At 41.3% G+C, this 26182-nt stretch overlaps 1 protein-coding gene across 1 annotated transcript in view; it reads left to right on the forward strand.

Moving 5' to 3' along the window:
- Window positions 1-236: 236 nt before the first annotated feature.
- Window positions 237-26182, forward strand: part of SLC1A1 (solute carrier family 1 member 1) — a 53697-nt gene continuing 27751 nt past the window's right edge. The window contains exons 1-2 of the mRNA XM_075021795.1: window positions 237-327; window positions 16112-16252. Coding sequence (XP_074877896.1) covers window positions 237-327; window positions 16112-16252 — 232 coding nt within the window. The remainder of the gene's footprint in view (window positions 328-16111; window positions 16253-26182) is intronic.

Consider the following 26182-nt stretch of genomic DNA (forward strand, 5'->3'; position numbering starts at 1 on the left):
AGGGAGGCGGGCGGGCAGGCCGAGGGGCGGGCGGAGGGTCGGGCTCTCCCGTTGCCAGGTGAGGTGCAACGTCTCCGCCTCCCCTCTGTAAGGGCGCAGCAGCGCGGAGCGCAGGCAGGCGGGCGGGCGGGCGGTTCGGCTCGGCTCGGCTCGGCTCGGCTCGGCTGGGCTCGGCGCCACTCGGCTCCGCTCGGCCCCGCACGGAGTGGAGCGCCCCAGGCCCGCCGCCCCCCGCTATGGCGAAGGCGGGCAGGAAGGGATGCAGCTGCCCGGGCTTCCTGAGGAAGAACTGGCTCCTGCTCAGCACCGTGGCTGCCGTGCTGATGGGTGAGTGAGGCGATGGCGGGGGAAGGCGGGCGGCAGGGTGGGAGTGCGGCGCCGCCGCCGCCCCCCGCCCGGCCTTGCCCGGCACGTTACGGCCCAGCCCGTCGCAAGGCCGGCGCGACGCCAGACCGGGGCCCGCGACAGAGCGCCGGGCAACGCCAGCGAGGGGCGATCCGCGGTGCCCCCCGCCACCCCCCCGATTCCGCCCGCCGCCGGTTCCGTGGAAGGCTAATGGCTCTAACGGCGGGCGAGGGGGGCCGGGCGCCCTCCCACGGCGGCGCGCAGGCCGGCTGAGGTGATCCGGGTCCGGGGCGTCGCGTAGCCGTGGCCGCGGGGAACAGGTCCGCAGGGGCACGGTGTCGTGGCGGCCGGTCCGAAACGGGGTTTCGCGTGGGTGAACGCAGGGCCCCCCGCCCCTGAGCGATCGGGTCGGCAGCGGGGTGCCGAGACGCGGGGTGCCCGGGTTGCTCTGGGCCAGGCCTCCCCCCAGCATGTGTCTCTCCAGCCGGTGTGATGAAGGTCTGGTAATTAGTAAAGTAAAAAAAACGTGTTACGAAAAATCGGCAAGTACACGGGATGACTGTGAGCCCTTCGTGCATGGGTGCTGCGGGTCTCCGCGGCCGCCAACCCACGGCGGGCTGTGCCCTGGGCCGCGCTGGCACACCCTGGGGGGGACCGCAGCATGCCGAGTCGGGACTGACCACGGGGGAACAGGGCGGACTCGGGGCGCCTTCGGTTAGTCTGCAGGTTGGAGCTCTGCTGAGATGGAGGCTGCTGGGCAGGAGAGCGTTGGTAGTGGCTTTGGGGTGCTTCTGATGGCCTAAGCGAGCAGTGCAGCTGGAAAAGTTTGGCACTGCCATCCAGCTTTCAGTGGGGTTTTCAGGGGTGTCATTGTGAAGACAGGAGGGTTTATCCTCTGCTTGTCGACAAGTTTCTGAAGGAGAAATGAGTTGAACGCCATCTTACTAAGAATAGGCGGGCAAGAGGGTGAAGAGAAGCTGTCCCATGACTTGGCCAAAGAGTCTTTTCCATGGGACGTAATTTTGGTCATAGTCACACGCCCTTTTAATTTTCTCCTGGTGATTATTTTGATGCTAGGCAAGGAGTGCTTCCTTCTCATTACAGCTCCTGTAGAGAAGTGCTGCTTTCAGTACATCATTAACAGCATTTGCTGTTTGGTGGGTCTCTTTCAGGTGACTTTTCTGCCGATTTGAATTTTGGCTGGAACATATCTGTTTCTGTGCATGTTTGTTCAGGAGAGAATTACTCTTTTGGAATTCTAGCCAGCTATTTATAAGATCAGAGGTGTACTTATATATACATGTGTGTTTTCCTCCACGCATTCAGTACTTGCCAGTTCTCAGTTCTTTTTCACCTCTTTAGTAAGTGGAAAGATTTTTGTGGAGTGTGTGTATGTGTCTGTATTTGTGTGCATACAATTGCTTTTTCATGCACTCCTGTCAGGTACACTTCTGTGAGTTGACATACTTACTTCCCAATTACAGAAGTGGTTTAGAAATATTCCCCTGTCATTATCTTCAATGAATGTAGGTAGAACTGAAGTGAGTGATGTAATCCTACAAGCTGATCATTCTGAAATAAGATTTCCCTGAGAGCCACGAAGCCTGGCAATGTGGGAACTGCGGGGACAATTTGACCTCGGTCCCCCTAATATCCAATGGGAATTCACAGTGAGGGGGCGAGAGGCACCCAAATACCTCCTGAGTCTTTGGACTTCTCTACCTGCTACGCTGTAATTAACAGTCCAGAACTCAGGGGAGCTCTGTAATATGGCAAATAGAGTCTTCATAAATATTCCTTGAGCTTTGGACCAAATTAGATTTTGCAATTAGCTATGTATGTGCTGCATTTTCAGTATTTCTTGGAGATGAAGTAAGTTAGGCAAGGAGAACAGTAAAACCCTTGTAAGGGTGGCCCAGTTGAGCTGTATCTTTTTATTACAGCTTGAGGAATGTTTGTAATATACCTGGAGTCCACAAAACCTTCATAATTAAATTTACGTATTTATTCTTTTTTTAATATACACTAGGAAATTGAGGTTTATTAATCTACTTAGTTTGGAGGAACAATTTAGCATTCATGAACAGAAGAGTGTTGCTTATCATTTTGAAGGCAGAAAATATGTTTAGACTTTTCAGAAAAGTATGCATGAGTGAGGAGTGGAAATAACAAATGCAGCAAGCTGTGGAAATCTACTGTGAAAGCTGTCCAGCTGTGCTGCAAAGTGCCTGATATTCCAGCACTATCATATGGAATCATGATTTTGCTCATCATTATCAGAGCCGTGTTTAGCATCCTAGTGAAATATGCTTATCTTTGCTGGTACCCTTACTAAGCTGAAAAATTTTCCTGATTAGTTGTTGTGTGCATCTCTGACAAGAGGAGAGAGAAGCAGACAGAAACCTCTCAGAATTCCAAACACTTCTTCCTTCAAGAGTAATTATTTTGTGTGTTGTATTTGAAGCATTCAATCATTGGCCTGTCATTTACATTTCCAAAAACATTGGAATTTCTTTCATAGCAGTTGGGGGATGGGGGATGGAATTATTTAAAATCCGTACGCAAAATATCTTTAGAATGTCACATCTTTTTGGTGAAAACACCTGTATGTATTATTCAAAGAAAACAAAACTTGAGACTCGAGAGGTTATTTTTCTTACCTTAGTAGAGATTCTGATTCAGACCACCAAAGGGCTAATTCTGAGGCTTGCGGTTGGTATAATTTTAGTGATAGGTTTGCCTGAATACTGGGCCTGAGAAGCGAGTTCATCATTCATTAGTTCTTGGTGCGTACTTCGGACATGCGGTCCGTCATCTCTGCTGACCAGAGCAGAGATTTGGGCTCATCTGCACCTTCCCTGTCTCACTGCCCTTCCCCGGGAGGCAGAGGGGCAGGCAATTAGCAGCCTCAGATAGGTAACTGCGAAAGAAGGGGTATCTTGCATCTTTTTGGTCCGCTGGCCTTACTGACCCCAAAGCGGCCAAGCTAAGAAAAGCAATTTAAAAGTCAACTTACTTCAAGTGCTTCTTCAGCCTTTAATAAAGAGAGTTATATTGCTTCCACTTTGTACAATCAAGTCAAAATAAACCAGAAATATCCCTGAAATCTACTCACCCTGAAACAGATTTCTAAAGGACAATTGCAAAGGGAGGGTTTAAGTCACACTTCACAGAGCATCTATTTTTTATCATCACTTTGTCTCTAAGAGGTCACTGCTGCAACACAACCAAACCAGTCATGAAGGTAAAGGGCTGATGATGTGTAAATACTTACTCATTCATTAGTCTGTAGGTCATAGCCTAATAGTTTGTAGTCCTGGTCAATTCTTCAGCAGAACAGCTTTCTTCTTACAGTGGAAGTTAAAGTGTAAGTGATTGGAGTACATACAGTCTTGGGCACTGAGTTGCAGTAGCACACTGTCCTAAAGCAGAGATCTTTTTAAGTACTCAGAGAGTACACACAAATAGGTTGCTTTTTTTTTTTTTGAGTACTTACATTTTTCAAATTGATTAGACCCGTGTCCTTTTGTAATGGTTCTGTGGTTGGGGAACATGATTCTGAGAAATTCAGGTTGCATAAATGTGCAGGTCACAAGTACTTTTTTTTGGTCGCTTGATGGGGTGTCTGTCTGTCACTTCCTAACCAAGTTCAGAACTTCAGATACCTGTGAGCCTGCCTGTGACCCTGAAGGTTTTTTGTTGGGGTTTTTTTTTTTTTTTCCACAGCACATGTGTGGGACACTGAAATTGTTCAGATATTCACGAGGGAGATAGGAGAAATGCAATGTTTAGATTGATACAGCCACCAGTAACCAGAGATTGTGAATGGCAGGTCTCCTTTCTTCAGGCAGCTGTAAAGCCTGTTTGCCAAAGGTGTATAAATGCTGTTTCGGTGTGAGGCGGTGATGAACGTTTTTGCGCTCTGCCATTAACTTCCTGCTTCGTTCTCCTCCCCACGGGTATGCGTGGCTCTCGGCACTCCCGCCGTACGTCTCGGACCTTCGGAGAGACGGGGCTTTGGTGTCCCGGCCCGCGGGCGGGGAGCGGCGGGAGCTGTCCGAGGTGGCTGCGGGGGGAGCCGGCGGCGGGGCGGCCGGAGCGCAGGCGGAGGGCGGAGCTGCGGGAGTCGGGAAGCGGCGGTGTGAGGCAGCCGGGAGGTGACCGGGAGAGGGAGGGCGTGGGTGAACGCCCCAGCGTGCCCCGATGCCTGATTTTTGCACCTCTGAAGTGAAGCTTATTCAGTCTCTGCGGGATCAGACATCTCGCCTGTGCAGTTCCCGGGTTGGAAGATTGAGGCTGGCCTCAGACCTCCTTTTCTCCCAGCATTTGAGAGTGACGTTAAAATATACGTAGTTCCTATCTGTAACACCAGCATTGGAGAAACTTTGAGTGGTGTGGCTGTTGCTGTTTGCCAGGATTTGATGAGTGCAGCAGCCACTGGAGCTTCTGTTTTGTGCTTTATGGTATCACCGCAGCAGTCCATATGCCAAAAATTTATTCTCTTTAATTTTAGTGAAAATTATTATTTTATATTGTAGTGTTAAGTAGTAATATCTCCCCACAAGAATATTTTTTGTTCACAGGTCTGTGTTGAAAAAAAAAATTGTCAGGTGCATTCACAGCTGCTAACTGAAACGTTAGGCTCCCTCTGTAAATAGGTATGAGGGGATTTGACAGCTGCTTTTAAAAGCACTAGTGCCTTTAAAATTCATCCATGGCAGAGTAGTGTCAGCACATGCTAGCATTCCTGGAAGCCCACTAGTGCATTCTTACACAAATGAATGTCTCACAGGGCGAAAGCAACAACAGAACAATTAGTAACCTATCACTCTGTTGACAGCCTCTCACCACGCAGAAGGCCACCCTGAATCCAGGGAGCTCACCATAGTCCTGAGGGTGGGAGTTATCTGTTGCAAATGTAGCCTGCAGCCTCTAAACCCCATAAACCTGTAAAGTCTTTCTCCCAGTAAGTTGTTTCTGTCTCTGACAAGTGTAATTTAGAAATAAAAATCCCATTCTGGATATGGAGTAAGGCTTCACTGTTTTTCATTTCCGCCTCCTCATACCTTTATGGAAAAGTGGCCTGTTAGCTTAGTTTAGGCTGTCTTTGCTACCATTTCCCTTTGCTTGCACAATACAGGGTGAACGTTGCAAACAATGAAGCAGATTAATTGCCTCTTGAAATACACTAGCAAAACCAGACCTCTTCACAGCAGGAAAAAAATTAAAGGTAATATACTGAAGCAAAGGAATTATTACCGTGTCAGTTTGTGACAAGTATAGTTGGAAAGCAAACATCTGATTCCTTTCTTGAATTCTGAAGCATAACATTTTATTAACTTGGAGTTTATGACAAGTGAAGTCCTGACATTCCGAATCAACTGTGCTAGCATGGAAATCTAACAGAAGACTCTGGTTTCTTCCTGGTGTGATTTAGAACAGCACAGGTGGTACTTGTGACTTTTTATGCCTCTTTAGGCAGTTGTGATGCTTATCTGTCTGTTTTGTCACACTGCATACAGCTCAGTACAGGATGGGATCTGTTCAGAAATGTGTGAAACCCAGCAATTCTGAAGGAATGGCTGAATTTAATTTTAAAGACAGGAAGTAAAATGCAGAATGGCTAACAGTTTCACCTAAGAGTTTCACATACTAGTGAGGATCAAAAATGCTCTGAGCCAGAAACTCAGCCAACAAAAGAAACCAAAGATAACTGAAGTTAAGCATGGTGCCTCTTTTGCTTTTGAGATGTTTTGAAGCAAAGAAAACCTAACTTTTATTTGTTCTTCTGGCATGTAAAGTGTTTTCCTGTTATCCATGTGTTTTGTGTCTTGTTTTAACATAGAGCCAGGGTTTCACTTTATGTAAATGAAGTGAAACTACTACTAGAGCTGAACTTTTAAATAAAGGGAGCTGTGGAAGGAGTGAGCCTGAGGTCAATTTACACTCTACAAAAGCCCAAAGCTACCAATGCCAATGAAATATTTCTTTCCATTTGAAACAATAACACCAATACTAATACCAGCAAAATATTTACTGTTTCTAGTTTCCCAGTATTACTTAAGGGAAAATACTAGAATGTAATTACAAAAATATTTTTTGTTTTCTGTTTACATCTTACAAAGCATAAAGACACTTTCTTCTTATAAACCCCAACAAATAGATAATGTTCAGGTTGAGACTACTCACAAACAACACTTGCACTGTTTGCATAGCTACCTTTTTTTTTTTTTTACGAAAGCCTCATAGGATTTGTGGAAAGCAGTCTTACTTATGGCTGCACAACAGTATCTCATGCTGTGAGATCACATCTCTATCATATATTATGCTGAAGATCAGGGCTGAATTGTATTTAGTGTTCCAGATTTATTCTTCTGCCTACCATTGTTCCACATATTGCACATTCCATGACAACCCTATCGCATGCCAGAAGATTAAATGTGACGTGATAACAATTTCTATGGATTATATATAATCTAAGTATATTTATGGTATATTGCAAAACACCCATTTCTTGGTCCTTTCATGCTTTTGGAACTACAAACAACCTGGCCTTGCTTAATCTGAAGTAATTTTCTAGGTCATATCTCTGATTTCTCAACGCTTTGATGTCTTCATTGGTTTCAGAATAATGATGTTTCTGCATGTCACTATCTGTCTCTCTTTAGTTTCCACTATATTGCCTTTCTGGCTGCTTAGCTCAATTTATTACAGTCAGAATCATTCCACTGCCCTTCCAGCAAGGGAATAGCTAGAACAGAATGTCCTGTTTACTGTCCTTTCCTCTCATCACAGTTTAAAACAGAAGCTGTAACAAGGGTGAGAATCTGGCAGATATTCCCAATTACTAGCCTTTCACCTTTCTTATACCATTGCCAACCATTTAGTTTCTGGTGTGTTTCAGGGGTCTTAAATAAAGAGGTATTTTTCCTGATGTGCTCTATTGAGCTAATATCTCTTGGGCTATACAGGATGTACAAAGGTGCTCATATAGCTTTGGGATAGCAAGCAAATATTGTGGAAAGAGAACAGAAGATCAGTAGGCTTTTATAAGAAAGGATGAGAAGCTCTAATTTTTTTGTCTGGCATCGGAACGGTGCCATTGGTGTTGTAATATGTTAGGCCATGTGAGCAAAACGTTAGACACTAGGAACACCAGAACTGGGGACATGACAGCATCTGAAATGAGTGACAAAAGAGGTCCAAGGGAAAGTACTATTTTGTAAAATTGAGTGGATTTGGACACATGGAGGAAACAACAAGACCTGCACATGTCTGGATGACTACAGAGGAGAGAGGTCATAATTAAGGCTCTCAAGTTGCAGATGGGCGGGGTGAAGGAGAATGGTAGTGGTTTTACGAGTGACAGCTGAAAGGGGTCATGGGGAAGGTCTGCAAAAGAAGAAGGGCAAGTTATCATTGCCATGTTACATTTCAATTTTACTGTAAAACACAGGAATATGAGATAGAAAGATACCTCCTGGGTTATCACATCTGGTCTACTGCTCCTTCAGGTTACATGATTTTAGATAAAGTTTTGTAACACATCATGCTCCACCTTAAAGCTGGATAGGCTTCTTGGTGCTGCATATCCTCCTAGGAAGCTATATTAATCAGTTTGATTGTTGAAAGCCTTACAATTTCCAGTCTAAATGTATCCAGGTTCAATATGCATCCATTTGTTAAAACACTTCTCTTTCTCTGCCATTCAACCATCTTCTGTATTTCTAGCTCACTCATCCCTGTTGGACAAGCCCAACTCTTTAATCTCCTTTCAGAAGGTAGGCTTGTCATTCTTTTCATCGCTCTACAGTCCTTCTTTGCCTGTGTTCCAGTTTGAGGTCGCTTTTTCTGAAGCCTTAACAAGTTTCACACAGTATTCCCCAACAGAACAGGTGCTTTCACCAGGACACATCCAAATTCATGAGGACATGCAGGTTGTATAGCTGCTGGGAAAGAACTGTCATTTTCCTCAGATTACTTAATTTATGACATAAACTTGATAATATGGTGTTTATTGTGTTAAGGTTGTAAGTACTGTACGTAACTTCACAAATCTAATGAGTCACCGAGTTGCTGAAAAGCCGTAAAAGAGGCAAATTTTATCTCTGATACAACTTAATTTATCTTAACAGACTTAAGGACTTACCAAGGAGGGTGTTCTTCACAATACCTGTCTGTATTTTTTCTGTATGTTAATGGGCTGTTCCTGTAGGTGGGTTCTGTACGGCGGTTCTTGCTAGTGTACTAAGATACATATACAGATGAAGCATGATCATAAACTTTTTTTCTTTCCTTCAACTGAATTCTTTTATCTTGGCTTTCTCAGGTAGAATTTACATCTGAATACTGAAAATATTTGGAAAATACATACACATGAAATTAATCTACAGCATATTTAAATAAATGAGAGGAAACTAAGAGTCTAGTAGGAGACACTGTTAAATTATCAAACTGCTTAGCCATCTGCATGTTGCTCTTCTGGGGGAACACTGGTTCAGCATTCAGCAGAACTGTGGTCACTCATAGTCAGAGGAGAATGGCCATCATTTCCCTTTTCCTGGCTGAATGAAATAACTGCCGTTGGTTTGATTAAGGGTGGGGTGGGTCCTGTGCAGGACTGCATTGCAGAGAGGCCGCTCTGGGTTACCAGTGACTGCTACAGGTTGCTCTGTGTTATAAGCCCTGCTACAGGTACCTGTGGCACAGAAAATAGCAGGAGTTACGTGACCTTGTCTGTTACAGCAGCCTTCACACCTGCTGTGAGTAAGGGGAGTACCCCACACTGGAGAAGCTGTTTTTTCACCCTCTGGTCAGTGCTCCACCTTGCCTTCATTCCTGAAGGTGCATCACAGGGAGTCACTGTCCACCCGAACTTCCCTCACACTGCAATCAGATGACAGCATGTCATTGGTGTGAAGGAATTTACAACCGCTGCACCCTCAACAGGTTAATCAGAGAGAGGACACAGCAGGTCTCACCACAGCAGAGGAATGAGCACACCTTCCTCCAATACATCCTACTGAATATTTTTCAGTAGACCAAGATCTGACTTAGGAGCTCTCTTCTGGAAGATTTCTGAGAGAACTTTTCTTCACATACCTTTGTAAGCAAGCTGGTAGTCTGGGCAACACCAGCATCCAGAGAGTTAAGAGCAGTTGCGATGCCATTGTACCCCAGAGACTCTAAGTCCTACCTCAGCAGTTGCCTGCAGTTTTCTAAGAATCTTGTTTTCTTCAGTCAACATCAGTATGTTTATTGGAAGGAATATTAATTGTCAAATAGAGTGTAAAACAGTAAATTGTGTAACATTAGAAAATATTAAAAATAATGCAAAGAGAGCTGAATTAATATGCTGAAATAATAAGTTTATAAGTAATATTATAAGTAATAATTTCTCCTACACCCTCTATTTTAGTGTTTTGTAGGTGGCACAGTGTATTTCTTTGTAGTTAAGAGACAGCCAGTGATATTACAGAAGCTCTAGAGAGAACAGAATCAAAATGGATTTTATAAAATATTACTAAAGGACTCAGACTGTATCAGAGACTGCAAAAATCTTGCCTGCCTGTCCTGCAATTTGACATGTGTATATTGAATGTTTTGTATTGTGTTTCAGATCAAGTCAGTGAACTTTGTTTGCCGGCCTTTTCAGTTCCGTGAATCATCTGCTGATAATCCAATTAAGACACACCAATATGATGGAAGTAGTTGTATTTTAGTCTGTTACATGAACAGCACGTGAAATTTTGAAGAGCTTAATTATTTTGTTAATAGCACAATCCATGTTGCTACAGTACAATTAAATAATATCAGGTTTGAACATGAGACATGCCCACATTTTTTTCTTCTTTCAATGCCATATCAAAACAAAATTCCTATAATTCCCCAAGCGTCTATCAGTATCAGCCAGAATCACTAACTCTGCTCCAGTGAAATGGAGTTCCTACATGCTAGAATTATATGAAAACAGGAAAAATAAATATCACAACTTTTTTCAGAGAGGGACATGGTATAATTCAGTACATATCATTTTACAAAACAGATTATTTGTTCTCAAAAAAGATATGCTGGATTTCTTTTCTCATTGTCTTTATGGTTAATTCCTAAGGATCATTCCCATAATAAAGTCAGCAGGATTTGAAGGTGATGTGCTGTTTCTGCAGTGTCATGCACACTGATGGAGTGAGAACTCCCTGCCAATTAACATCGTGCATCCCCTATCAGTGTTGTCATCCATGAGTGCAAATAACATGTTAGGGAGTCCTACCTGTTAGATAGCAATTTTATCTGGTTTATATTCTCTTTCAGTGAGAAATAGGACAGGCATGTCTATGTGTACACTTCAGTTACTTGTTTCTAAATCGTGATTTGTTTTACCAGTGAATGAAGTTAAAGAAAGTAAAGGTACGTAATATCATGCCATCTTGTTATCAAAGATGTAATTATGTTATGAAGAGCATCTAACCCACAATGGTAATGATGTAAAGCAAGTAACTAGTCACATCATACTGCATGTCTTGAACTGATTCAGCTACTCAGGGGTTCTGAGTTTTCAAATTCAAGATCTGAATTGTGTTTACCCCACATAAGTATACAAAAATGGCTTAAGGATTTAGCCATCACTCCCTGAAAAATTGTAAATAGTCTCCACATTTGGTTGCTCAGGTGCCTGCTGAGAGGGCAGCACATTTTTACAAGTTTACAATAGCTGTAGGACAATCTGTGACACTCCCCATGTCTGCTGGTATAGATAAACTCAGAGATTATGGAAATTGTTTGAACAGGATATGTGTTTCTTTTCTTACTCATTTCCAAATCTGTTACAAACTGCAGCACACTACTTGAAGAAAAATGTAGTAGCCCTGTAGTTGTTCCCATGCAAATAATTTGCCTTTTTCCTTAGACAACATTTCAGAAACAACAGCAATATGCCAAAAGACATACTCTAGATGTAGGGCAGATTGTGATTGTGCTGGTTTCAGCTGGGATAGAGTTAACTGTCTTCCTAGTAGCTGGTACAGTGCTATGTTTTGAGTTCAGTATGTGAAGAATGTTGATAACACTGTTGTTTTCAGTTGTTGCTCAGTAGTGTTTAGACTAAGTCAAGGATTTTTCAGCTTCTCATGCCCAGCCAGCGAGAAAGCTGGAGGGGCACAAGAAGTTGGCACAGGACACAGCCAGGGCAGCTGACCCAAACTGGCCAACAGGGTATTCCATACCATGGGACGTCATGCTTAGTATATGAACTGGGGGGAGTGGGAGCAGGGGGAATCACTGCTCGGGGACTAACTGGGGGTTGATCGGTGCGATTGCACTGTGCATCATTTGTACATTCCAATCCTTTTATCATTACTGTTGTCATTTTGTTAGTGTTATCATTATTAGTTTCTTCTTTTCTATTCTATTAAACCGTTCTTATCTCAACCCACAAGTTTTACTGATCTTCCCGATTTTCTCCCCCATCCCACTGGGGGGGGGGGGGGGTGTGAGTGAGCAGCTGCGTGGTGCTTAGCTGCTGGCTGGGGTGTCGTGGTTTAACCCTGCTCACACTGCGGTTAAACCACGACAGTGATAAATGAGTGTTCACCAGATACCCAAATGTGACAGAGTTAGCTCTGCAGATATGCAGAACCTAAAAGATAATGGTTTCCCAAGGCACATTTTATCTGATTTCTGTGGTTCGCTCACAGCACACACGTACATAGGCCAGACTGGTTCTGCCACCTTATTACACACAGACATCATCTCCTAGGCCCTGGAAAGCCTCAGGCTTGGCAGATGTCAAGTGCTACATGCAGTGCAGCCAGTTGCAGGTGCTATCCCCTTGCAGTAATTCCTCCTGCCCTTTCTCTGGGTAACACAATAAAAAATGGGTCATCCCATACAGAGGAAGCATGTGTTCCCTCTAACTTTTTATGCTGGGACTCCTGGGACTACCTGAAAGATGAGTGCCAACAGATTTCTCTTGGTATGCTCATTTTCAGCTGTTTTCTTCCACTCTGTTTTTCTTCTCTTGTTCTTCTCACGCTCACACCTCACTTCTCTTAGTCTGCATTTATGGCCTTCTTTGAAGGATTTTCTGTCCGTTACCAAGCTTGTAAAAAGACTATGTGCTACCTGGGAGAGTAGTGTCAAGGAGCCAAGGCATGTGTTGTTTCATATGGGCTCAGACAAGAAAATTGTCTTGTGGCCTATTCATGTGTTGCAGTCCCAGGGACCCAGACTGCATCTTTTGCTTTCTGTGTCAGTGGCTGCTGGGAGAGAAAATGTAGACACAATGCTACACAGGATGTGCTGTACTATGCACAGTTGCAAGGAGATATTTGCCTTAGAAAATTAAATTAAAGACATGGGATTATACTGTTTTTTCCACCTTCATTCTTCCCTTCTGCCCAGTATTGCAGAAGCCTGGACCTTAAGCAGTACTTGCCATTGAGCCGTAAGTAGAGGATTGCTCTTGTGGTAAAATTCATAACCTAACTTAGCCATGTGGGCAAGAATGAAAAGCAAGGAGAAGGGATGGAAAAGAAAGAAAAACAGTTTAGCATGGACAAGAAGAAAGGAGGAGTGGTTGAAGCTGAGGAAGGAGGAAGGGGACAAGCAGGAAAAGTGATGTTTTACTCTTTAAAAAAAGCAGAAGTAACTTAGTCCACAAATGAAAAAGAGAGAAATGAAAAGAAAGGAAAAATCCTAATATACAATAGAGGCCTTGCCTACTGTAGGGTGTTTTGTGGTTGTTAGAAGTAATTGCACATGTAAGAATTAGTTTCAGAAATGGTGGAGTATTAGTAGCATTCATGTAGAAAAAGTAACATTTCGTAAGACTTTCATCTGTACTTGCTTAGGACAGCTGTAATCAATGTGATATTAAAAGCACTGGTGACTATATGAAATATGTTTATGCTGGGCCACACTTCTTTCTATGCGTTGTAATTCCCAGGAAGAAAAATTCAGTTGAATTTGGTTATTGAGAGGAGGATCAAAAAGTTCTATATATGCTCATTTCCAGTACATAAGTAAATTAATTCTGCTTCTCTTGTTACTGTTACAAAATAAAGTTTCTTCTTATAATCCCATGCTAAATTCAAGCAGCATATGCTAGATGCTAGCTCAAATTAAAAGGTGGCTGCATTTTACTGTATTTTGGCATGCTTCACAAATTAATATGGATGTAAGTGCTGTGTCTGGTAAAGGAATAGCGTGAACAAGGAAGTGAAAGCAATAATGCAATTTCAAGAGATTGTTGGAATGAGGAAATCTATTCTCAGTTACTGCCACTAGATAAATAATATCCTTATAAAAAAAAAATTAAACTAAATATGTAAGTGAAAAAGATTAAGGAAACCCTGCTAAAATTTTGAGAGCATGTGGGATGTTTTTGTAGTGAAATCTAAAGAAGTGGAAAAGAGAACTCCGAACAATGAAAGTGAGGGTGAATCTTTCTACCTGCTAGTAATCCTGCTAAATGTACAGTGATCAAACTTCCCAGCTGGTCAAACAGGTCAGTCACCACCTGGAATGAAAGGCACATTGGTTAGAACATGTCATAGTCACACCTGCTCAAAGTACAGTGGCATTACACAACTTTTAATAAACATACAGTCCTGTCTTGCTGCAATTTGAGCATATGCCTACCCTAAGTCGTGTGAATAGTCCAAAAACATGGAGATTACCTGCATGCTTAGATTCAGCTATTTACATTGGTGTTTTCAGGATCAGAGCTTTAGCAACTTACTTCAATACATGTAACTATTTTGTAAACAGAGACTTATCTTGCTTGGTGACTTTATCTTAAAGTGTAGACTAATTATTTTCAACATATTCAGTTCAGTCACTAGATTAAAAATGGAGATCATTGTGTCTTATCATTCACTGATGAAGGGCTTTTACATAATATTGCAAATATCTTCCAGGCTATTAAGTTTCAAGATTGTTGCAAGAAATTTAAACTGTCTGTGTTCACTGGCACAGATGACACCTAAATCAGAAATCTTAATAGTTGCTTAGAGCAGCCTATTTGCATGAAAGTTAACTTGTTCATTTTCCATCTCTTTATTAACAGGAAAGACTTAGTAGGAGTTTATAATCTGCCTTTATCTTCTTTCAGCTTGTTTTTGCAGGTACAGATAGAGCACAGAAAAGAGGGTTCATTATCTTTTCAAGCTCTCAGAGGCAAATTCTGTGAAGGTAGCTAGAGGTTTACATTTTTGCATCAACTAACATCCAGATAGTGTGTGAACTAGGACAAACCACAGCCATGGTGAATCTTTAGAGAGGTTTTTTTAAAAAATCCTTACTTTCTAGAAGAGGATGTTAATGAGTTTCTTGTTTAGTAGAGAATTGGATATAGGATCTCTGTCTGTTTCCTTCAGTATCAACAGTAAGGACCAGTTTTCTGTGGATTTGCCTAAGTCTGGTTTCAAACCTGCTGGCATTGTCTGCCACCACTTAATCACTTAAAATAAGGAACATATCCTATAAGTCTGTTTAGTCAAACTTTACACCAGCTTCTTGAGCAATATCTAACTTTAATGCCTTGTATACCATCGAGAATAAAACTGGGGGAAGAGGTACATTTGGCTTGGGCACTAACAGCTTTCCTGGTACCCTGCAAGTTTATGTGAGCCACAGAGCCTGGGCAACGTTTACTGGTAGCACCTTCTTGTGCTGTTGTAACAATTCTGCTGCAAAATACACACCACTGATGTCACTAAAATACCACAGGAGGTAAATAATTCCATTAACTTCAGTGAGGCTATTCACATGAATAAGACCTTTCAGCACTCAGTGGGTAATGAAGGGTTCTGAGTTGCTGTGTCTCTTACTGAATCCAGTTAGAAATTGGATCCCTCACTACTCAGTTTAGCCAGGACTGAAGCATTACAAAGTTTGTATGTGAAACAACAGTCATAATGCTTTCTGAACGCTGATGAACACATTTCCTATACCAGTGATTTTCATTTGAAAATCATGTTGAAATGGAAAGTTAAGGTATTGCCTGTCAAACTGAAGAAATTTGTCTTTTGGCCTATGATTTATTTTCTTTTGGTAGAAGTCTTATCTGTGACTTGTCTCAGAAGCTAGAACTACCTGATAATTCATTTAATCCAAAGATAGGAAGTACAAAGGTGCCTTGTGCCATCAATCACTGATTAAACTTACAGTCTCGTATTTTGTAGATCGGTCATGCAGTGGAATGAGTGTGAAATAAGCTGAGTGTATTTTTGTCGATTAATTTCCAGGAAATTATTAAATTAATTTAGTGATTGTAGTCACACTCTTTTCTAATTGTGTAGAGCAGCAATTACTGAAAGTATTGCACTGGGTAGACATACTTTTGCCAATACAAATTATTTAAAATATTTATATTACATCACCTTATTTAATGTTTGCTAGTGTTTATATATTATATTGAATTTTTTTAATGCCAGTTGTGGGTCTTCTAGAGCTAGTGAAAGCAGGTAAAAAGCCACTGCTGAACTGGACTGAAAATCAGAGGGCATAATCAAGATTTTTCCAAAGACATTCCTAAAGACATCGTCCAAGTTCAGAATTATATGTGTTACTACTGTGCCTATCATCAATATATAGAACAGAAAAGGAAACATCTCTAATTTGCTTTAGAAGTTCCACCATGGCTGTGAAAATGTGTCTATTGCTTGCTGCTTTTGTTCTACTGTTCTCCTACTTTTCTTCCTTTTTCCCCATGTCTCTTACTATAAATTACTGCTAATTTTTGTCACATTTTTTATGTGCCTTTTAGGTATTGGAGTCGGCATGCTGGTACGGGAATATGGCAAACTCTCTAACTTGGATAAATTCTACTTTTCCTTTCCTGGGGAAGTGCTGATGAGAATGCTCAAACTCATCATTCTACCATTAATCATATCAAGTATGATCACAGGTATGACTGGAAATATACTGTTAGCTGATGAGATTATCATTGTGGTTTAGCTTTCTTCTAAAAGAAATAACCTTTAAAAATAATTTGATGGAACTCTATAATGAAAAGTATATAGATTACATACATTTAGGTTAAGCTTTTCTATATATAATGAGAATGAATTTCGAAGGATTAGCACCATTATCTGGTAATTAAGTTATAAAGACCTGTGAGATAATAACTTACATGTTTATAGATTCTTGTATCTCTCCCTGTTTTCAGGAGTGGGTTAAACAGTTGCAAATTGCAAGCCCAAAGCTGCAACTGCGTATTCTCAGGTACAGAGTTAACTATTGTGAGTAGTCTCGTGCTACCATTTCACAAGAAAGGGAGAGCTGATCTCATAGCTTACTGTCATAAAAGAGGAGATTCCTCACCTACACTTCCCTAGTCTCATCAAACTCCCATGAGGTACCTTGCATGAGCTCTGGTGTTTGCTAAATCCTTCTGTGAGTCCATTCAATTCAATCACCTGACAAAAAACTATAAGTGCAAGAGAGTGGGGAGGGAGACTGTGTGGCCAGGAAGGGGTTATGTAAAGCAGAGCAAAGCTTCCCTCTTTTGGAAGAAGCAAGCAGTCTGTTGGCTGGAACTCTGCCATGGCATGCTAGAATTTCTTAACAGCTCACCCGGTAGGAAAGATTTGGAAAGAGTTGCCAGAACAAACCCAAAGCGAAGAAACAGAACTGAATGTCAAATAGCCTTTCTGGGGGAAAAAAAAAAAAAAAAAAAAAAAAAAAAAAGCAAGCTGTACAAACTTGTCTTTATTCTTTAAGCCTTTACTGGGGGAATAAGGGTTGTGACTATTTTCTTTTAGCTTCCTAAAATGAATCAGGACACGTTTGTCATTATACTGTCCCCTTACATTGCCACAAAGCCTCTACATTGGGAGGGTATTCATGTCCAGGTGTTTGTTGTTTGGTTGGATGGTCATGGAAATACATCAGACATTTGACTGCAGAAAAGGAGAGCATGTTCTGATCAGAAAATGAAAGGGGATTTTCAATCATGCTGTGAAAGTGCTTTCAAGAATAGGATATTGAATACAAACTCCAAAGCCCCTCAAAATTCATGGCCAAAAATACCACTAGTTTCAGCAGCACACCCTAAAGTGGGCCTATGACAGGAAGAGCCTAAGGGAAGCTGCCAAGGCCTTTGGGGCATATCTGTAATGCAGGGTGATAGGAACCCAGTGTTAGAATTGAAATGGAGAATGTCAAGAGCTGCAAGATGGAGATATCCAGAAAGGAAAGCTGCAAGAGGCAGAGTGAGAAATGACAGCAGAGAGTAGTCAAGGGCTGTGTCCAGGGGAATGAAGGGAGGTGAAACAGGTGTTAGTACATAAAGGAGAGAAGAACAGAGAGAGGAATAAAAAGGGCTTGGTGTTTTAATTAATATACAGGACAGCAGCATTTTTATATAGAGGAGGGAATCAGACGGAAAGCAAAGAAAAACTGAACTCTACTTTTCTCATATTGAACTTTGGTCTGTGACAGGAGATCCAGGAAAAGCTGCCAAGAGAAGACTAATACATTTCTTTTTTTTGAACAAGCTTTTATTTCTGACTGAAGTTGGGCCTGTGTCTTCAGAAATAAATGATGTCATTAGGATAACCATGAAATGAATTATTTATTAAATGTGTCCCTATCCAGCACTTGCAAGGGGAAACAAGAATCATGCTGTTAAAAATATTATGCTGCTATTTAATGTTTAACATTCCAGTATGAGTAAACTGCATTTGTAACTAACACAAGCTTGGATTTTAAAGATTGCAGATTACAGGAATTAAATTCATACACAGAGATGTGTATAAGATGCTCTGATTCTGACCTTGGCATATCCAATTCACATAGAAAAAATAAGCCCTTCTTTTCTACACTTCCATGTTAGGTTTTTAGGCAAGAAAAAGGAAACAAGAGTGAAACAGAACAGAAGCTACTTCAATGGAATATAGCTTTGTGACTCTTGAAGGCAAAAGCACTAGCTGCCTGTGTGCAAGTAGTGCTGAAATATGTGGCAAGCAAATGGACTAGGCGTGTCTGTGCGTGATTGTTTTCACTGTTCACCTGCATCCTTCTTCAGGATGTTGATGAGATATTTTGCCTCTTGTAAAATAAATACGGTAGCCTTCCAAGCATCAGAAATGTGCATTTGAATTGAATAAGTAGGCTTGTATATAATCATAAAGCACACGAGTCATTTTTCTACTTTCATGCAGAGTCATACAGAATGGTTGAGGTTGGAAGGGACCTCTTGAGATCATCTAGTCCAACCCCCAGTGCTCAAGCAGGGTCAGCTAGAGCAGGTTGCCCTGGACCATGTCCAGTCAGGTTTTGAATATCTTCAAGCACGGAGACTCTACAACTTCTCAGAGCAACATGTTTGATGAGCCTCACAGTAAAACAGTGTTTTCCTGTTCAGATGAAATTTCATGTTCTTTAATTTTTGCTTATTGTCTCTTGTCTTGTGTCTGGGCGTCACTGAGAAGAGTCTGGCTCTGTCGTCTTCATTCCCACCCATCAGGTATTTATACACATGAGTAAGATCCCCCTGAGCCTTCTCTTCTCCAGGCTGAGTCCTGGCTCTCTCAGCCTCTCATCATGTGAGACATGCTTCAATCCCTTCATCATCTTTGTGGCCCTTTGCTGGAATCACTCCAAGTCCATCTCTTTCTCATAGTGGGGAACCCAGAACTGGACACAGTTCTCCAGGTGTGGCCTCACCGGTGTTGTGTTTAGGGAAAAGATCACCTCCATCCACATGCTGGCACTGCTCTTCATAATGCTGTCCAGGAGGCTGTTGGCTGCCTTTGCTATCAGATGTTGCTGTCCTATTGTCAGCTTGTTGTCCACCAGGACCCCCACGTCCTGCTCTGCAGAGCTGTTCTCCAGCCAGTCAGCCTCCAGCATGTACTGGTGCCTTGCATTATTCCTCCCCAGATGTAGAGCTTTGCATTTATCCTTGTTGATCTTCATGAGATTTCTCTCAAAAAAATTCTCCAGCCCATCCAGGTACCTCTGAATGGCTGTATAAGCATCTCATGTATCAGCCACTCCTCCCAGTTTTGCATCATCTGTGAACTTGCTGAGAGAGCACTCTGCCCCATCAGCTGCGTCACTGATGAAGATGTAAAACAGTATTGGCCCCAGTACTGACCTCTGGGGTACACCACTAGTGACTTGCCTCCAACCAGACTTCTGCTGCTGATCAAAAACTTCTGGGCCTAGCCATTCAGCCAGTCTTCAATTCACCTCACTGTGCAATTATCTAACCTATGCTTTGGCAGTTTTTCTGTTGGGATGTTACAGGAGACAGTGTCAAAAGCCTTACTAAAGTCAAGGTAGACAACATGACCTCTTTGCAATTCTGAATTTTAGCACAAAAGCAAAATTCACACTTTAAAAAAATACTGTAAAGAATAGAATAAGGGGGGGAATGAAAAATTTAAGGAGGATCCAGGATGTGTCTTCAGCCATGTCTGTAAACAAGACAGGCACTTCACTGTTAGTGGCAAGGGCACATGTCTCTGCATTTGGCTGTGAACCTTCCCTGGAATGAGACACAAAAGCATTTTCCTCAAAACTAACCTCAACTTTATTGACTAAACGCAGGATATACAAGGATAGCACCACAACCTGCAAGCTGGCTGTCTTTGGTGGGACTAGGTGTGTTCTGAGTATGCCCAGCTCCTCAGGATTTGCATATTATGCAGAACCCAATAGGGCTTATACCTGATGATCACAACTGTCAGACCTGTGTACATGTTCACATGCTCAGTGGCAGACATTTAGGGCCCCAATGCATATGAAGTTTCTGCAGTAAAGCTAGTGACAACACATCAGCTGGGCCTGAATGACTCCTTTTAGTTCACAAGCTAAGGGGATGGAGAGAAAGTTAAACATTAAGTCATGTTATTGTGCCTTTGCTGCAGGCTAAGAGGGTGCACAGAGACAGTTGCAACGGCTTATTTGATGCATAATTGTTACCAGACCATGGTGCTGGGTCCAAAGGCATCTAGGAAGTTTTGATGCTTACAGGAGGTTATTTTGTGAATCTGTGTCATGTCAGAATACTGGATTTTGGTGACTAGTAACATTTTTGTACAAGAATCACCAAGACGTTATTGAACATAGAATCTGTAGATTTCTTTTTTTGGATTATAGTGTCTTAAAAGGTAATGTCACATCCTGAGAAGCATCAACTTACACACATGCTTTTGAGACAGTGAGCTATGCACAAATACATGTCCCATGACCAGATCCCTGTCCATTTGGACATGATGATATAAATCAAGCCCAGAGCAAAGATAGTGATGGTGGACATCACTCCTTGAGATTCCAGGAGTTTCTGCAAAATTTAAACTATTAGTAATGTTAACTTTGGGGGAGAAATCCTATCTTAGTGGGAAAACTCTCACTGACTTCTTCAATTAGAGGAAGAATACAGTCTATTTTCAAACTGAAAGGCAAAATTCTCCCTCTGGTTAAATGGAGGGCTTTGTAGAGTGTGGTTTTCCTTCACAAACCTAGTTCCTCAGAGTATAAAAGAGGAAAGGCATTGTTTATGTACTTATTTTACATAGCGTACGAGTTGCAATTTGTGGAATTTTTCCACTGACCTGCCTAGAGGCTGAACTGTAATGTAGTAAAAAACTAACATAAGCGCTAAGCATTTATTTGTTTGGAAAAATTTGAAAAGAGTGTTTAATAGGTCCTTGCTTTGGGGACAGAAGAGTGTGAGTAGTGTCATGCTCTTAGATTATTCTTAGTCTACCTCAGAGCCGAATTTTAATTGTTCTTTTCTTCTCATAATTATTTTAATGGATTGCAGATGTAAGTTTAATTTACTCTGACCCATAAGCCCACCACTGATAATTCAGTTAAAAATATTTAGCTCTTTTGGATGTCCATGAGATTTCTATCCCTTAAATTAGCTAATAGTACACTAATGCATCATTCATGTGAAGGAGTTATTTATATTTTCTGTTTCCTGCTGTAGTGGCATAGGAAGATTGAAAATGAAAATCAAAAACTTAGAGTGTTACTCAAGACCATTGCTATGACATCCAGACCTACACCTGTACTGAGTGTAATAATCCACACTCCAAATCCACTTCTTTGAAGTAGTGCTCTAAAAGAATAAATTAGTAGGCAAATACCAGAAATATATTATTTTTAGGAGCCCTGCAGGGAGAAAGAATTGAGAGGGATCTCTTGTGTGCTTCCTGGGAGTTTTGAGGCTTAAATTTAGTCATTCTGGGACTGTTTAAAAGCTTATAAAATGTCTTTGGAAGTCTTGGAAATCCACAACTCTAATATAATTCAGAAAATGAAAATTCTCTAGAATTGTGCAGTATATTTCATCACATGTCTGCATACTGGGCAGACTAGTCCACTTCAATCACTTTTAGCCTTATTTTTCATGAACTGAGATTCACAGGATATGTAATGGCAGTAAATGTTTGCAAATCTGTTTTCTGTTTAGACTGCAACAGCACTTAGGCTGGAGACAACTGTCCAGTTTCCTGAACAGTTGTTCCCCTCTACTTGGATACAAGCTGAGGAAAATTACATGCGCAGCTTGGAACTACTTAATCCACACAAAGTGCCTGGCCTTCTTTCCCATCAGTCCCATGTTAGTAGCTAGTGTCAGGAGATCTAGATCTTAACCCAACACCCCCAACCCTCCAGATACTACTGAAGTGCCATGGCTCTGCTTCCCATCTCTCCTCAATCAGTCCTTCTAAACTGGGGTTATTTTAGATTGCCTGTCTCATAGATTATTCAGACTACAAGCCATGGACCATGATGTGGAGGTCTTTCTTTAGGGCTAGAATATTTTCTGTCAAAAACTTGCCCTAAAAGTTGGCATCACGTATGTGATAAATGACCTTTCTTTGATGATGTTTCCAGGGTTACCCATAAATGCCAGAAATCTCAGCTGTGTAGCAGTCATGTCTGTTCTGTTTTCTGCATCATGCTTTAGGTTAAAAAATGTGACACATAACACAGCAGGTCCATGTCTCAGATCTCAATATTGATGACAATTTTATCAGCTATTCAATATCTCTTATAAGTTCTACAGTAACCTCTCCCTCATTTCTTATCTTTTCTCCCTGACAAAACATTAATAAAGCTTTTCTTTATGTTTGTGACCTTCGCTGCACTTCTAGCCTTCACAGGCAGCTCCAAAGAGACTAGAACAGATGCATGGGAGTTTTCTGGCTCATGAATTTGTGCAGGGTCAGCTATGGGGAACACCAAAATCCCTTAAAGCAGTTGATGAGGTATTTCTAGGTTACACACTGCATACCTCAACAACAGTGAAAAAAAGACAGTATCAGTTGCCTTTCTGAGGTCAGCTGTATGTGACCTATAAATACAATATCTGCCTTGCTGTGGGTCTGATGATGCTCCAGCCGCTAGGTTTCCATGGCTATAGAAATAAACTCTTCCTTTACACCAGGGCCTGTTTTGATAACTGCTTTGGTACTGTCTGAAGCATCCTGCCAGTTCCACCTTTCCCAGTACCAACTGCATACTCTTTTATTTGCTCTTCCTGCTCATAGTACAAAGTTAATGGTTCCACAACAAATCTGGCTTATTCTAGCTGACAATGGCCTATTACAACTGCGTGAGAGAGAAAAATGTCCCAGTGAAGTACCTAGGCCATGTGACTTTTCCCATTTGCAGAAACCATTGCTTTCCCTGTGGAAAGAGGATGTTGAGCCGTGGCTAATGGATGGGTATCTTGAACAGATTATTTGTTCTTTTGCATTGTTCAAAATTAAAGTGTCAGTTTCCTACCTTGGATCTATGTTTGAGAAGTTACTAGTTTGCTTTATCACAATGCCACTGAGTTTGGTGAATGGAGACAAAATGTACAAAATGGGAGACAAAAGAGCTGGAATGCAATGAGAAAAAATCATTAAGTAAAGTATTAATCAGATTGTTCTTATTTCTCATGTTTATCTTTGAATGTCAGAACAGTTCAGACTTAAACAAGCTTTTTTTTCATCCACTGTATTAGTAAGCGAAGTTAAAACACACTGAGGCTTTGGCTATGCTCTGGAATAGACCTGCCAATTCCATTAGATATAAAATGTCCACAGATGTAAACTGCTGTAAAGGAGAACAGACAAGGAAATGGCAGGAGAACAAATCTATTTTATTTCCTATAATGCAGGGCTTCCTTTGGTATCACAATTCCTGGAGTGGCAGCTGCCTCAGCAGTTTCCATTTCTGCAAGTCCAAGAAGCACAGTTACTGAGATGCTGTGTGACTGAGGCATCCTTAACAGGCCCTGTGCATTACCAGAAGGCACACTAGTTTCCAGTCCTTGGGGAATCCCTGATCTAGCTTAACATAGTCAGAGATTATCTCTTGAGATACCTGCATGTTCTTTACTTGCTTTTCTATGTTTCTGAAGCCAAAAGAACCTCCCAGAAAGCAGGTCAATTGTATAATATTAGTAAACTAGTTTTCTGGGCTCAGGCAGGAAACTCACCTTGTCCCTTTGAATCATGTACGTTGTGCAAAGGACAGAAAATGTTTCACTACTGTTAATGAGTTTTGCCTTCAGTTGTACTGAGGGATGCTGGAGGTCCTGTCCCCGCTGTCCATGTGCAGTCACTGAGGCAGGGAGGACTGCAGAGTCATGGGCTATTAATGGGCAAGGCTTTGTGCCATCCTCTTTGGATTACTTCTGTCGCAGTCATCTACTCCTTTCCCATCAATATCAGTTGACCTTATGAAACTGAGACAGCCCCTACATTATTTAAGGTTTTAAATTATAGTAATAAAACTCTGAAGTGTGCTTCTGGTTCATGGAGCATGATTACCACCAGCTCTCAAGGGCAAAGAGCCCCAAAACACCAGCAATTTTGCAGCATTGGCAGTTACTGCCTCATGTCCCAGCTGTATCACTGGTGGCACCACTGTGGATGGGACTGAAGTGAGTTAGTGTCTTCTGCTCTTCTGTTCTGGAGCTCAGCATGCAAACAACAACTCCACTATGTAAACCAGATTGCATTCACTTTTTTACTCCATTTCCCTGTGTGTGGACTTCATGATCAATTAAAAAATGTAGTGTCATGTTAAAGTTTTCTTTTTAAGAGTCTAGATGCTAAAACTTGTTCACCCATATGTTTTACCACCAGTATTTTTGAGTTAAATTCAAGTACTGTCAGTACTCCAGGTTTTCTGTATTTACTTCATGCATATTTCACCTGCAACAGTGCAGAGGCTATATTTCTGCTACATCCATGAACTGAATCTGATTTCTGTTATGAATCTTGCTAGCCTGTCCATCTTGGCAGATTGATGTGTCATCTTCCATCCTTATAAGCTATTATTATATTCCACCCAAGGAACATCATATCTCCTGAAAAGGCATTAACTTGAGATTATATAACCTCTTAGAGCTTTCTAGAGGAAAATTAAAATTTTCCTACAAGTGATACTGTTTGCAAATAAGAGGAATGGAAGGCAGTAGTAATACCTTCTTTCTATGCATGTAGTCCAGTAAGGTCTCTAGGGAAAGATCATAATATAACACTGCAATGTTGTCTGTGCCAACTGCCTACAGGACAGCACAACAGTCCCTTAGCAAACTGATATCCAGGCTCAGAATTTTTTCTTTACAACTTACCTGAACTTCCTTCCATTTTATAATGATTTTGCCTCTTTCATTGCCATAAGCTATTCATCTCCTGTTTATTCTTCCCTTTCTATCTGGTATTTCAAAAGGTTCATAACTACTTTTTCAACCCCAACTTAAATTATCCAAGATATCCCCTTTCAGTATTTGGAATATTCCTTATAACTATTACCATATTCCATGCTTTAGTCTGTTGGTTTGTTTTTTTTTTTAAATCTTTTTTCAATGCCTCTTCAAAGTTAGAAGACCAGTATTTATCATGCTAATCCAATAGAAGTCTCACTAGATCATGTATGTAGGAATTGAGAATTTTCTGATTTAAATTTTTTGTGGTATTTGAAGAGCACTAACAGATGCTTATTCATTACCTGCATGCATCTATCTCTCTCTCCCCACTCCCCCAATTTGTTAGGTTTTTTCAGTTCATTTGTAAGACATTCTTCTGTTTCATTTACACAACAATACTAGTGGAATAACAATCGTTTCCTCCAAAGCAAAGAGATTAATTAAATTTCTATCAAGTCTATTGAAAAGGTAATTGCTACAAGCTGTCATAGAAATCCTTTTCCTTTACAGTAAGTAACAGTGAAATTTGAATAGACAGAATAACTGCTGTTGTAGAGGGACTGAGAGAATAGGAATGGAAGACTTCTAATAGCAAACACTAAAGACAGAGGTAGTGGGTCACCAAAAATCTCATTTGAGAGACTGCATATCTCAATGTCTTTGGGGCTTCCATTTGGCATAGATTCTTCATTACTGATCTTCACAGCCAACATCTCACTCAGAACTGTCCGCCTAATGAGACTTACCTATATATGTCATTCAGTTAGCTAGTGGAAGACTAGTTACAAAAGATAATTCAGAGCCCCATGACACAGTAAACAGGAGGAAAAAATAAAATTACATGAGATGCATATCAAGTGAAAGATGGTTGAGAATGATCTATAGGTAAAACCAGCAGCATCTGAGTCCTGCGTCTCAGGTGAATAGTGAAGTCATGCATAGAATTGTGCTGTCTGAAATCCTGAATGTGGATAGTATTTCAGTAGACAGTTGTAAATTACTTGTTTGGTCCTGACAGTCATGTTCTTATGCAAGGGATGCAGTATTGCATTTCCTCGAGAATTCCACAGAGCAAAGGGAAAAAAGAGCAAAAGATTCACCATTTAGCCCTTGGAAGGAAACAACAATAATTCCTGTTGAACCTAATTTGTAAACTTAGATTTCAGG

This window comes from Buteo buteo, chromosome Z (assembly GCF_964188355.1).
Source record: "Buteo buteo chromosome Z, bButBut1.hap1.1, whole genome shotgun sequence".
Classification (NCBI taxonomy): Eukaryota; Metazoa; Chordata; class Aves; order Accipitriformes; family Accipitridae; genus Buteo; species Buteo buteo.